This window comes from Sorex fumeus, unplaced genomic scaffold (assembly GCF_029834395.1).
Source record: "Sorex fumeus unplaced genomic scaffold, SorFum_2.1 ptg000003l, whole genome shotgun sequence".
Taxonomy (NCBI): domain Eukaryota; kingdom Metazoa; phylum Chordata; class Mammalia; order Eulipotyphla; family Soricidae; genus Sorex; species Sorex fumeus.
In genome coordinates this window covers 53,337,189-53,352,031 of record NW_026606060.1, presented here as the reverse complement: position 1 = coordinate 53,352,031, position 14,843 = coordinate 53,337,189, and the positions used below count along the sequence as shown (strand labels likewise).

The 14,843-nt window shown below is 47.9% G+C and overlaps 1 protein-coding gene across 1 annotated transcript in view; it reads right to left on the bottom strand.

Moving 5' to 3' along the window:
- Window positions 1-470: 470 nt before the first annotated feature.
- Window positions 471-14,843, bottom strand: part of POLR3B (RNA polymerase III subunit B) — a 111,218-nt gene continuing 96,845 nt past the window's right edge. Inside the window, exons 26-28 of the mRNA XM_056118720.1 lie at window positions 10,984-11,097; window positions 7,582-7,755; window positions 471-1,240 (exon numbers count right to left, since the gene is read on the bottom strand). Coding sequence (XP_055974695.1) covers window positions 1,111-1,240; window positions 7,582-7,755; window positions 10,984-11,097 — 418 coding nt within the window. The 3' untranslated portion in view covers window positions 471-1,110. The remainder of the gene's footprint in view (window positions 1,241-7,581; window positions 7,756-10,983; window positions 11,098-14,843) is intronic.

The following is a 14,843-nucleotide window of genomic DNA, read 5'->3' as shown; positions in this document are numbered from 1 at the left end:
CATGTTCAGTGTGCCAGGCTGGGAATGCAGTTTTTGGATCACAGGTCAAAGCGTTTCTGGCTTCTTTTAGAAATAATTCCCAACACAAATATTTATCTGGCTTCAGTACTGAGCCACTGAGAAGACTTTAGAAACGGGTGAAGAAGGCTGACAGATTAAAAATAAAATGAGCAGTTAACATCCTGGCAGGGATGGAAGGGGAGAAAAAATACAAACAAAAAAAACCCAGCACAGAGTATCCATAAAATTATTTTCAGGAATTCCACCACTATTCCTGCATCACAAGATCATGCAGATTCAAAATAGTAGCAATAAACTCCCTATGAAAAGGGGCATGCTTGGTCAAGAAAGGCAGGAATTCTTTATTTTTATTTTTTATTTTTCTTGCGTCACACCCAGCGATGCACAGGGGTTACTCCTGGCTCTGCACTCAGGAATTACTCCTAGCGGTGCTCGGCGGACCACATGGGATGCTGGGAATTGAACCCAGGTTGGCCCTACCCTCTATCACTCCAGCCCCGAAGGCAGGAATCCTTTAGAAGAGAAGGAGCCTATTTATTGTTTTCCCCAAAGATTAAAATGGGGAACTCTGGTGGAAAAAAGGCAAGACTCAGCTGTTGGGATGCTGAGCCCTGTGTGTTCCGGGGCAAAAAGGCACGTGTCTTGGGTGCTGCGTGCTCTCCTCACATAGGGCGACCCTATGTAATTGCTTCTCGGCATCCTCCGCCCTTTCCACAAAACTTGAGTTACAAGAGCCAGATGACGTCGGGCGCAGCGGTGTCCTGAACCTTCTTAAGGAGTAAGTTCCAAGATACGGAACTTAAATAGAAGTTTCTCTTTTAGACTATGTCCTTGCGGGAATCAAATTTAGTGGACACATGAGAGGCTGCACCGGAGTCCACACTGCGGGTGCCTCTCCTGGGGCTTAGCAAGGCTTCCAGTCACACTAAAAAACAGCCGCACCATCAAAATAAGGTGCTTGTTTTTTCCCCCTTTTGTACAAGGACACTCGCAGGAATTCTTCACAGGAGCAGAAGAAGGGCTGGTGCCTCTCTCCTCCACTGCGCTGGCCCCAGTGGGGGCTCTCGAGAGGAACGCTCCTTCCCGTCTTCACTCATTGTATTTGGATAGTTTTAGCCTGGGGATGATATTCATAGACTGCAGCTCCTGGAAGAGCAGCTTGCAGGCGTATGGAATGCGCAGCGAGGACACGTGGCAGGACGATTTGCAGAAGTGACACCTGAAACCCAAGGGAGCGTGTGTTAGTGGGACAGAACTCAGAAACAAAGACCTGCCAGCAGCAAGCCGGAGTCTGCACAAGCTTTAGTTTCTTTTTCTCGGCATTCAGTCGCAGCAGCGAACAGGGAACATAGATAAGTCTAGTGGGGAGGGTGCTTGCCTTGCATCAGCCGATCCAGGTTCCATCCCTGGAATCCCATATGGTCCCCCGAGCTCACCAGGAGTGATTACTGAGCCCAGACTGAGGAGTAACCCCCCAGCACTGCCAGGTGACTCCTGCACGCAGAGCCAGGAACTGTCCCCAAATACCCCTGTCCTACATAAATAAAAAGAGGCAATTTGAATCAGTTACTACCATGCTTCCAGATTTTTCTCCTTGAAATGCCAAACATATAAATACTTGTTTTGGATGAATTTTCAGAAATTTGAACCATTTGAAAGTTACGCAGATCCCAAGAACAAATGATGGTTAAAGAAACTTTGGTACATCTACACAATGGAATACTATGCAGCTGTTAGGAGAGATGAAGTCATAAAATTTGCTTATAAGAGGATGGACATGGAGAGTATCATGCTAAGTGAAATGAGTCAGAAAGAGAGGGGCAGACACAGAATACTGCACTCATTTGTGAAATAGAAAATAACATACTATGAGACAGACACCCAGAGACAGTAGATACTAGGGCCCCGAATATTGCCCCATAATTGGAAGCCTGTCTTATGAGCTGGGGGAGAAGGCAGATGGAATAGAGAAGGGATCACTAAGACAATGATGGCTGGAGGAATTGTTCGGGATGGGAGATGTGTGCTGAAAGTAGACAAAGGACCAAACGTGATAACCTCTCAGTATCTGTATTGCAAACCATAGTGCCCAAGAGTAGAGAGAGAGTATGGGGGAAATTGTCTGCCAAGGAGGCAGGGGGAGGGGTGGAATGGGGGGATATACTGGGGACACTGGTGGTACAGAATGTGCACTGGTGGAACAGTGGGTGTTTGATCACTGTATAATCGAAACTCAAACATGAAAGCTTTGTAACTATTTCACGGTGATTCAATTAAAAAAAAAAAAGAAAGTTACACAGATGTAGACTTTTTCATTGCTAAATGCATTTCAATTTGGGGGTGTGCGGGGGAAGGGTTGGTAACACCCGGCTTGGGGGCTTCTCCTGACAGTGGCTGCTGCCCAGGGATTGCTCTGAGTAGTGCCTGGGGTACCAGGCGGTACCCGGAATGGACCCTGGGACTCCCACACACAAAGCATGAGCTCCAGCTCTTGAGGCCATCTCCTGGGCCCAATGGATGCAACTTAAACTGATTCACTCAATCTCCGTGTACCTGGTAAGCACTCACCAATTACGTCTGTCACTGAGATACTTCACATGTGATAAGAATGTTTCGGCTTTCAGAAAAAAAAAGGGGGGGTGTGCAATCAAAGGCTAATTATTTTTCCAATTTTAGCTTGGTTACTTCCATCAGCATTGGGAGCTACTACCTACGTTCACAATTTAATGTCTCGCACAAAACTACGGAGCCCATGTCTATACATCTATTCTCATTTAATCCGCATTGAATTCTCATTTAACAGCCCATGATCTGAAATAATATTCCTGCTGTTCCAATCCAGACTTTCTCTTCCTCCAGGAAGAGCTAGTAAGCTGAGCCTAGGTCTTAAACAACGGACACAACTGAAGAAGGGATACCAAGGTAAGAAGTGGACACCTTCTCATTCTGGACCAAAATATGTCCACACCTCAAGGGGCTGGGCAGGAGGCATAGATGTTACTCAGCCTACCTACGTCCTGAGACTTACTGAGTAGTAAGTCCTCCTCGTTAACAGAGCGGGAGACGAGCAAGAGGAAGGGCTGCCGAGGATTAGGAGACCCTGTGCTCATTGGGATCTGGAGGGAGGTGTCCTGTGGAATAATTAAGATTTTTCTCGAGGGAGTAAGGCACTAGGAGTGAAGGCACAAGTGAAAGTGTACACTACTGGTTAAGTGATCACAAAAGTGTCAGGTCATACTATTTCATTCATGTCAGACTATTCACAGCAGGACAAAGCAGGAGACTTCTCTAGTGACCAACAGACAACTGGTTTGGGGACTGCAGGACACCTTTGCACAGAACACCGCACTGCCACCCAACATGACCACGTGGACAAACAGACTGGACTATAAAGGTGTCTGGGGCACCCTGCTGAATGGAAAATGCCAAAAACCCAAGGGGACTTTCACATGGGCTTCCAAAAAGAAGATAAAAGCCCCTCATCATATATGACAAGAGTTTTTGATGTGAATATATATTTCTATTTTCTGCTATCTTCAGGTTCTCAAAAGTGTTCATGAGTTTTTTAAAAAAATGGGGTGTGGGTCAAAGAACTACTCACACACAGATGCCTCAAAGGATAACAGAATGTAAACAATAGTCCTGTCTGGGGGGTGGAAAATGAATGAGTTTGTGCAGCTTTTATTATCTGAGGAAGGCAAAGTGCTAAGGATGAGAATCTGAGCACAATGGCGACAGATACCCAACTCTGAGAAGAGACTGGGCAAGAACCAGCTGCTGTGGGCCCACGGTCCACCTCATGGTCTGGTGGCCATGGGCCTGAGCAGCACTGCAGAGTACCTGATCCCATGCACAGGATCTGCAGGACAGGGTCTTTTTGTTACTGGGAAAATCCTGGGGGGCTACTTACAGCTCAGCATCTGTGGGTTACTCTAGGCTGTACTAAGGAAACCGTGCAGTGCAGGGGCTCAAATCAATGCCAGCCGCACGCAAAGTGAGCGTCTAACCCCTGCAGTGTCTCCCCGGTCCTGAAACCTATGATTTTAATGTGCTTGGGTTAACTTACTTATGCCATAAGAAATGGACTTGGGGCCGGAGCGATAGTACAGCAGGTAGGGCGTTTGCCTTGCACGCGGTTGACCGGGGTTTGATCCCCTGCATCCCATATGGTCCCCTGGCACTGCCAGGAGTAATTCCTAAGTGCAGAGCCAGGAGTGACCACTGTGTATCACTGAGTGTGACCCAAAAAGAAAAAAAAAAAGAAAGAAAGAAAAAGAAATGGGCTTAAATAGGCCTTCTTGCTGATTTTCCTCTCTAGAACTATACTGTGACTTCAATCCAAGCTTATCAACCTAAATTTCTCATGCATAGTCATAATAGACAAAGCCCGCTAAATTCTGTTATTATCATATTTCTTTATCATTCAAAGTGTTTCAATATACACAGATTTTAAAAAATATTTTTATACATAAATTACCTTTCCCTGAGTCTGAACCATTTCAAAAGGTAGAATCTTGATCCAGATAGTAATAAAATAAATTGTTGTTTTAGGGGCAAAGAAGCAAAAAGAGGGAGGTCATGGTTTCACATGAGAAATTACTGTCCGGCAGAATATCTCCCATGAGCTAATTATCTTCAAAGGGATTTTCTTTCCTCTGCAGTTCCCCTTCTGGACCTCTCTTTTGTGACTTATGCCCTGGGTGCCTTCTGCAGAACAACAGCCTGGCTGTAAACATCCCCATAGCAATGCCTTACTAATGTGCAAATCACTGACAAAAGGCCAGTTTCAAGGTTCTGCAAGGCTCTAATTACTCCGTCTCCATTGTGCTGTTCATTAAAGAGCTACTTCCTCCGGCACGGCCCTCCCCCTCCAGCATGGGCAGGTAACGATGGGGAAGGACCGCGTCATTATGCCACGCTCGCTCGCTCGCTCGGTCCACCCAGCGGCACACCAGGCGGTGGCGGGGCAACCAGGCTGGATTCGGATTTTTTCCCGTTGGCAACAGGAGTGGAAGTAGGTCACTCGAAATCAGACACACAGCCCATCTCGAGCCGTTTAATTACCGCCGAGACCCTCAACACCGCATCACCCAGTTCGGGCCTTTCAGAGGATTTCAAATACGGGACACAGTGAACGCTAAATAAGGCACCGCCATGGGATGATCACAAAATAAGACGGAAGGAAGCAGGGAGATGCAACGGGCGCTGCTACTTGTACACAGCACTGAGCACACAGTGGCGGCGGAGGAGGACCTGGTCTCTCCCTCTGTCTGCCCATCTCCCCGGGACGGAGAAGGAACGCAGGAGGGACAAAGAAAAAAAAAGGAAACCCATTATTAAGTTTCATGATCTTTACTTCAATAAAAACACTCGTCTGCACCATCTTTCCAAAGTAAATTACTTAAAAACCCCTGTGCAGATTTGAGGGTCTAAGCTTAATGGAACTAGATTCCAGGGGTCTTCCTATGACACTATTTTACTAGACTGCATATATGCACAGAGAATACGAGATATATTTTTCACATATATATACACACATATTCCGCCCCTCTCGGAGAGCCCGGCAAGCTACTGAGAGTATCTCGCCCACACGGCAGAGCCTGGCAAGCTACCTGTGACGTACTCGATATGCCAAACACAGTAACAACAAGTCTCATGATGGAGACGTTACTGGGCCAGCTCGAGCACATCGATGAACAACGGGAGGACCGTGATATACACATATACACTGCTGGAATACATTCCAACTGAATCAAGATCAACCCCCATGTCACGGATATAAGTAAAAGTCAGCTGAACTGTTGAATCTCCCTGCTTCCTTCTGTCTTATTTCGAGATCATCTGACGGCTGCACCTTATTTTGTGTTCAGTGTGTCTTGGATTTGAAATCCTTGAGAATAAGGTCATGCTGTCCCTAAAACTTTGAGAAGAATAAACTGAAAATGGTGGCCTCTTGTATTACATGTTTGTTTGTTTTGGGGTCCACACCCACTGGTGCTAAGGAATTGCTCCTGGTGGTGCTCGGGGGACCATATGGGATGCTGGGGACTGAACCCGGGTTGGCTGCATGCAAGGCAAGCGCCCTCCCAGTTGTAATCTCTCTCTCTCTGGCCCCTTGTGTTAATTTTTCCAATGAAACTTTCTTCACAGACAGGTCTCATCAACACTGGCTAAAAGCGTCTATCATTTAACCAGTAAGATACACGTTGTTTGAAGAAGCCCACTCACTCGGAGTCTTGGTTTGTCCAAGATAGTGGCTGCCTAGAAAATTAGAACTGGGTCTGAAAACAGGGCCCTGAGGTGGGACTCAGTGGGGCAAAGGTGGCGCGTGCCCTCTTCAGTCTGTAACCCTGGGAAGAGGGGAGAGGCTCGGGAGGAAGGTGAGGAGATTGGGAGCGGGTGGGGTGTTGGCCATCCCTGAGCCTTACACCTGCCAGAAGAGCTTCTGGGAGCAAAAAGCAGATCCCGAGAACGACCAGCCTCTTCTCCTGGGGACAGCCAGGCCCCTGGTCACAACAACCCTTCCCGGAGTGTTTTGTTCTTCGGTGGCAGAGCAGGACAGGTGCTGGTTACATAAGCAAAGTAAGGCCATGAGCCCCGCTGTTTACGCAGGCTACATGTGTGCTGAACGCGAGAAAGGACAGACTTCATGAATTCATGCACCTCTAGGCCAGCCTCCATCAACAGGGTCGGGACAACTGAAGGATGATGTCCTATGAAGCGTCTGCCGGGTCCCAGGCTGAAGACACGCAGGTCGGACAGACAGAATGTGATTCTGACAGACTAGGAGGCACGCCCGGGGGCCGGGGGCGGGTGGCAATCACTGACCAGCAGGTTAGTTTTACGCCAGGCACTCAGCAGATTCTCCCTGTACGCGTGCTGAGTGAATGAGAGACTGGCAGTGTCTGGGGCCACGGGCGCTCCAAGAGTGTGTGACATGACTGGCCCAGGCAAAGATGAGGGCCGGGGGCCCAGTCGTGATCTCCCCGTTTTGCTCTAGGACCTGGCATGGCACATATGGCCCCTAGGATGTGACGCTTCAATGAAGGGCACCTGACATACTCAGGCTTCTAGGGGTGAAGGGACACCGTTCACACAGCCAACAGCCAGTCTGCTGGGTGTTCCGCAGCTGGACAGTGTCATCACGGAGCCTTGAGGGAGGGCCAGAGGGACTGTACTGCACGCAGCTGACCTGGGTTCGACCTCCCCCCCAGCACCCCATACAGATCCCTGAGCCCTGCCGGAAAAGAAGCAAGCAAGTAAGCCCTGGGCAGGGCTGGGTGTGGTTCAAATCTCACATCGCCGCCCCCCCCCCCCCGCACCCCGCTTCCTTAAAATAAAGATACTCAGGAGAAATACTTTCAAGAAGGTTAAGCCTGTGCTCCTCAGGAATTTAAAAGTCAGCGTGGAAAGCAGAACTCAGCAGAGAGACAGACATCCCCAATCTGAAGAATGTGTGGACGGGGAAGGTGGGAGAACATGTGGGCAGGAGCGGAGTTGAGTCCCGAGTGATGATTTAAGAGGCCGGGCGGGAATGAGAGACATATGGTATCCACTTACCAGCCGGAATATCCCAGAAGTCCACACTGCCCACAGACATCCACCTCAAAGGCATCACTTGAAATCATTAGTCTCTCCAGTAAAAGCATACTGGCTCCGTAACCGATTAAACAGTCACGTTCCATTTCTCCAAGACGCAAACCACCATCACGAGATCGGCCTTCAGTGGGCTGCCTTTAAAACAAATTAGACAAAGGTGCTATGATTATGGGAAGCACATCAAGGCGCCGCTGACTACGGGCGCAGGTTCCAAATGGGACTCCGCGGATTCAAGCCACTTCCCAGGCAGCGGCCGGGAGCAGACAGCCGCTCCTGACAAGGGCATGGAGGGAAACCTGTCGCCTTAAGGAAGAGATGGCAGCAATACTTGGGGCTTCGGCTATTATCACTAAATGAAAATAAGTGTTATATATTGAAACGAATGGAATACAGAATCATCTGAAGCAGCGGGGACAGCGTAATCACTGTGCCAGTCACTGTCATGATGGGGCCCGCATGATCTTCAAGATCAGGAAGAACATCAGTAATTTCAAAGACGTTTATTTCAGAGCAGACAAACGAGGTAGCAAAGATCATGGAAGAAACCTAGGTCCCACAGGACACAGGTACTGGCAGGCTCCTACGGAAGAGTTTTACTACGAAGAAATGCCTTTAAAGGTCGGAATGACAGTCCAGTGGATAGGGCATTTGCCTTGTGAGGCTCACCTGGGGTTAGAGCCCCAGCGCCCCAGCACCCCAGCGGGTCCCCTGAGCCCTGCCAGGAGTAATCCCTGAGTGTGGGCCAGGAGTGATCCCTGAGCACCACTGGGGGTGGCCCCCAAATCAAAACAAACAAGCAAATGACAAAAACAAACAAACAAAAAAACCCAATCCTTTAAAATGCAAAGAAGCAGAAGAACTGATGCAGAAACAGATAGCTGGTCTATTCCAAAGGACAGAGTGCCTGGCCCAGACAGGAGCCCCGGAGCCAGCTGTGTTGCACTCAAGTCTTCTCGTCAAGTACAAACCAGGGGCATCCCACCCAGCGGTGGAAGTGACAGCGGGAAGGATTCCTCACGGTGCAGGGGTATGCTGAGCTTGAAAGATTAATAATCCAGAGCCCAGAGACTCAAGAAAAATTTGAGAATATTCCAGAAAAAGCCAGGCAACCCTACCTAGATCCTAATGAAATAAATCCTTTTTTTTTTTTTTGAAAAAGGAAAGGAAAAATGGAAATGCAAAGTGAGCTCCGGGCTGGCTTGCTGGGGAGTCAAACTCCTTGCTGAGGAGAGGGGCTAGAACCTCTTGTTGCTTTTATCTACTGTCTTGGACTCTGTTATTGCTGCCTCTTAAAAGTATAATTAAGAACAAAAACAGCCAGCATGCAAGCACAGGTAAAATCTGACCAGCTGCAATGGGTCATCGATTTAAGTTGTAGGTTATTTATTTGTTTGGGGCCACACCTGAAGGTGCTCAGAGCTGATTCCTGGCTCTGTGCTCAGGGATCACTCCTGGCGGTGTTTGGGGGATTGTATGGGGGACCAAGGGTTGAACCCAGGTCGGTTATAGATGATTATGTTGAAAGAAAACACACGCATGAAAATGGGAAAATAGAGCAGAATACACACCCAGCAATGGCTGGAAGCTTTGCACAAGTGTTGTGGGGCAAAGGGCAGGTAGGACAGAGAAGGGACCAGCAAGACAGTAATAGAAACGGTCACTCTGGACAAGAACTGAGCACTGGAAGGAGGTAAAGGGATATACGTGAGAAACTTTCAGTATCTGTATTGCAAGTCATAATGCCCAAAGGGAGGGAGAGAGAAGAGAGAGAGAGAGAGAGAGAGAGAGAGAGAGAGAGAGAGAGAGCGCTAGCACATGACCAACTTTGTAACTGTGTATCTCACGGTGATTCAATAAAAAAGAAACACAAAAAAGAATGCACACCCAGTAGTGGCAACTGGTAATGGAGAATTTGTTTCAGTCCTGCAGGACTGGCAGTGCCCGGATAGAGCGCAGGGGTCTCACCATGCGCTGACTGACTACAGACAAAGGTATTCCGAGAAACCTTCACAGCAAATACACTAAGGTATTATTAAACTAATAACTTTCAGTGAAACAGAGTAAAAATGAAAGGGGACTGGGGAGAATAATTGCTTTGTCAGTTTGTTACTATGAAAGCATTTCTGGATGTTGTAAGTGAACTGAAAGTTCCAGGCAGCCAACATTCAGGGGAGAGATATCCTAATTCAGGAGGGTCTCATTCCCGAGGTGGTTACTTTGAGAGAACTTCAGCTTCTTTTCCCTCATCTGCAATCTTTTTTATTTTTTTGCTTTTTGGGTCAGACCCAGCGATGCACAGGGGTTACTCCTGGCTCTGCACTCAGGAATCACTCCTGGCGGTGCTCGGGGAACCATATGGGATGCTGGGAATCGAACCCGGGTTGGCCGCATGCAAGACAAACGCCCTCCCCACTGTACTATCGCTCCAGCCCGCCCCCTTCTCCTGCCAAGGGCCCCTCACCCTCCACACCTGGGTGTTTCTCTGTGCACTGAAGGTATTTCACAATCTTTCCTGCCTCCATCACCGGTAGCCAGGAGCTTGCCCTGCTGGTGTAATATCCCCAAATGTCTCCAGGTGTGGTCAGATGATTGTCACTGTGGCTGTGGCACATGACTGGTACTCACAGAAAGGAGCAGAACCGCTCCTGGCTGAGAGAGAGGCTGTGCCCTAGAGCAGGCCTTGCAATGGGGTGATGCAGTACTATGGCATATGAAGCTCAGTGCCTTGTGAGAGTTCTCTTTCCCAGTAGCTATACCTAGTCATCACAAAGAAACTGTGCTTGGCACTGAGGCTGCCCCCTGAGCAGGGTGCAAAGGGACTCGAACCTCCTGGAGTTGGTTTGGAGAGGTATGCTGGTTCAATGGTAAGACCATGAGCAATAGCAACATGGAGGCTGACAAACACAGCAGCTGCTGACACTCTCGTCTACAAAACATTCTTGGGAGGAACCCTATTTACGAACTGGAGCACAGGGCAACTGCTGTCAAGACCCTGTGGCGACTTTGTTCTTCCATAAGGAAGTGATCTTGAGCTGGCGGCTATTTCTTCGTGCGAATGAGACATACGATTGTGCTGCCCATGACTTCTGATTCCGGCCATTTCAGGGAAACGAATTTTATTAGGTTTGCTTATTGCGATACCCAAGAAATGCACAGTAGATTTTATGCAATTGCTAACTGGATCAGCAATTCTTTCTGTTTTGTTTTGGGGCCATACCTGACCGTGCCCAGGGATCACTCCTGACAAGGCTCAGGGGACCACATGGGGTGCCCAGGGAAGTTATAGGCAAGGCAAGCACTCTCCCTGCTGTACGATGGCTCTGGCCCCGCCAGTCATTCTGTTTATAAATGCTTTTCTCTTACCTGGTGAGGACGGCCCGTGGGCCCCGGGCCCGGGCATGCATCTTGTCTAGCACCATGTGCTTCAGCTTCTGATAGTACACGGGGCCAAAGTAGATGTATGCTTCCAGCGGTTCACTGAAACAAGCAGGGTCCGGGTTAAGAGACTATACCCAAAGTGTTGAAGTTCTTTCACAAATTAAATGTATTTATTTATTTTTGCTTTTTGGTGATGCTCAGGGGTTATTCCTGGCTCTGCACTCAGGAATTACTCCTGGCAGTGCTTGGGGGACCAGATGGGATGCTGGGGATCGAACCCAGGTAGGGCGCATGCAAGGCAAATGCCCTTCCAGCTGTGCTATCGCTCTGGCCCAAAGTTCTTTCACAAATTAGCCATCAAGTTTAGGATAGGAGGGTGGAAAGGAGGGAAGGAAGCAGGGTGGGAGTAAGAGAAGGAGAAAACTTAAGAGAGAGCCTTTCCTAGGACTCTTCTGGTAGACCCTTGATCGTTTATGAACAGTTTATGACTGGGAAGGTGAGGATAATTCTGAGTGAATGAAAAGGCTGGTCTGAAACATGAAAAGGAGCATGAACACATACAAAGATGTATCGCTGACTTAAGAAATAAGCCGAGAAGAACTGTGTACAGGACGGTCCCTTTCTACTATACCCTAGTCAGGTCACCATCCTTTCTGGCCTGGACTACCAAGATGTTCCTCTGTTCCCACTCGTGACTCTCAATAACGTATACTTGTATACAAGCCAGGAGGTCCCTTCTGAAATGTAGGTCACTGCAAGTCATACTTCTGCTAGAATTCCCAATGCTTTTTCTGTCATACTCAACCTGTATCGTCTCAATTTCGTATCACTGCTCGAAGACCTAACACTCCTAATCCTTGTCCATCTCTGATTCATTCCCTATTCCCTTTCCCCAAAATGCATTTGGCTTGAGAAACTATGGCTTCTTTATGCTCTTCAAAAGGAGCAAGTTTGGTACCTGCCTCAGGGCATTTGCACTGCCAGCTTGACCTGAAACATCCTTGTTTTACCAGGTATTCACACGACTTTCTCTTCACCTCTTCACACAGAACTGTCCCTGATCACCTTGTACAAAGCCATACATGTCCCTCCTACCCGAATAACATCTCAACTCTTACCACGGTTTTATTCCTTCAGAGACTTGTCACCACCTAAGTGTAATAGAAATTACATTTACCAGCTTTCTGTAATTCTTAACACTTTCCCACAAGAAGGGAATCCGCAGAATATGTACAACTCCGTCTCTCTGTCACTGTGGTTCTGGCACAGGACTGGTTACTCCGGAAAGGTGCTACAGGATTGCTTCAATCTTTAGAAAAACTGGGTATAAGCTCTTTAAAAGAGAGTGATGACTTAAGAGCCTTGGCTTCTTTCCTTTAGACTGGGACAAAAGCAACCATGGGATCCACACTTCTAAAATTCTTTTTGGGTCAAGTGCCTCAAAGGAAAGGAGGGCTCTGCCAAGCGTCATTTAACCCATGACTTAACCCATGCACTCATCAGGGAAGGTGATGGTACAGTCCCTATTTTTTCTTTTTTCCTTTTTGGGTCACACCCAGCGATGCTCAGGGGTTACTCCCAGCTCTGCACTTAAGAATCACTCCTGGCGGTGCTCAGGGGACCATATGGGATGCTGGGAATCGAACCCAGGTCGGCTGCGTGCAAGGCAAATGCCCTACCTGCTGTGCTATTGCTCTAGCCCCTATAGTCCCTATTTTTAAGGTAGAGACTCAGGCAGCAATAAACAGAGAGACTCGATGAAGAGCTGGTAAGTGATGGAGCAGGACTAGGGCTCTCCCCGAGGCATGGGACAGGTCCGACCAAGTAAGTACACCAAGCATGAAGCTGCGAAAGAGCAAAAGGAAGCATGGTGCGTGGCAGAGGCGGCATGTGAAAGCGTTTGGTGCTCTCTGGCTGAGTGAGGTTGGTAGAGCACGTGCCTCCCATGACACCACACAGCTCCCAGCGCACCCCCGAGGAGTGATCCTCATAAAACACCAGACCGGGCTACCTCAGAACACGCCAAAGGCCTTTGCAGCCATTAAGCCATTTTTCTGGTTTCTACACACCCAGATTCTGAGAAGACACAAACTGGCATGCTCCCAGGAAGTTAGGGCTGGGCATCAGGAGGAACTATCTTTGTCGTAGCTGCTACCTAGCGGTCACACCATCTCTTGATCTGAGTCTCCTGGTTGTACAACAAAGTGTCCAGATCAAGGTTCTTCCCAGCACGAATGACAAATGCTTCGACTCCCCCCTGGCTGCCCAGGAACTCACTGCCTGGTGCCACTACACCATCAACTGCATCAAGCCACGTGCAATGTGCCTCTGGTGGAGCTCAAGACCATCAGGAGGGGTGAAGGCTGCTGGTGGCTGTATTAGCGGAACATTTTTAAGGAACACTCAACTCAGAAGTTAGTGATTCTCAGAAACTGCCGCTGAGATAAATGGCAAAAAAATAAAAACATGAAGTGGGACCCAGGGGCAGGTGGTACAGAGAGCTGCGAGCTATAGACAGGAGGCAGGTGTGTCCACCTCTATCTTTCAGTAAGATGATGTCCAGCAGGGGCCACCAAATTCATTAAGTGAGTCTGGGAACTTGTGAGCCAGTATCTGTTGGGTGGAGAAGCAAAGACCAAGATGATCAGTTCAGCAATGACAACTGCATTTTCTGAAAGGGAGTCATTCTGGAAATGCATCATTTTAAAAATGCAATTCACCAGTTTTCTATTTTTTTACCCTATTTTATTGCTAACCTAATTACTCTATAACACTCTAAGTTTAAAGTGTATATGCTCATTTGACATACTTACTTTGAACAATGTGACCACTCTTTATCTATAATGTCATTTTATAAAACTTCTCAAGTATGGAATAGAAGAAAGAAATGTACATTGTAGTCTGGATAAGCCATCTTGGAAAGCACTTACTCTAACCATTTTAATCCTATTAGGCTAGCCTACCAGCAGCACTAAAATCAAACTCTTATTCTCAGATAATTCCATGTTGATTTTCACTGGTTGTTGTGTGTGCATGATTAAAACCTCTGAAGACTTAGAAGTAACAACAGGAGTGGGGAGTCTCTGGCACTTTGATGGAGGTAGAGATACTGAAATGTTTTTTATATCAAAGACACATATGTTAAGTCTATTGTAAGCACATCAGTTCAACAACAATAAGAATGAAAAAACAATTGGAGAGATCAAGTGCAGCGGATAAGGAGAGGTCGGAGTGATCAGTATAGCTAGGCGGGCACTTGCCTTGCACACGACTGACCCTGGCTTGATCCTGGCACCACCTAAGTTCCCTGAACAGTGCCAGGAATGATCCCCGAACACAGAAACAGGAGCACAAATGAGGGTGACCCCGAAAGAAAAGGAAACCCAAAGACAGAAATAAAGTGAAGGAAGTTAACGGGGGTGTGGGGGGAACCCCATAACCAACCTCAGATGAATGGTATAAACACTATACCCCAAAGTTTTCTCTGCCACAAAACATTTAAGTATTTTCCTTTACACAACTGATCGGTTCCTTTAAAATTGTATGAATCAAGCTCCTTCGAAACTGTGGATGAACCAAGTTCCAAAGCTCTGCCCTTCACGATGGGACCCCGTGTGACCAAGTTGTCCCCTCGTGTCTTACCTCAGGACACAACCAGCCCCTTCACTCCCCAGCAGGCAGCCTGGCCTCTTCCAGATCCTTTATCTCCCAAGACTTACATTTCCTCCAGGAGGCCCTCCTCAAAGGGGCTGGTCTCGTCCTCCCTCCCTCAGCTGGAATATCTCCCTTCCTACTCAATACGGATCATCTTAGTCCTTGTATATATTTCAATGAGAGCTATTTGC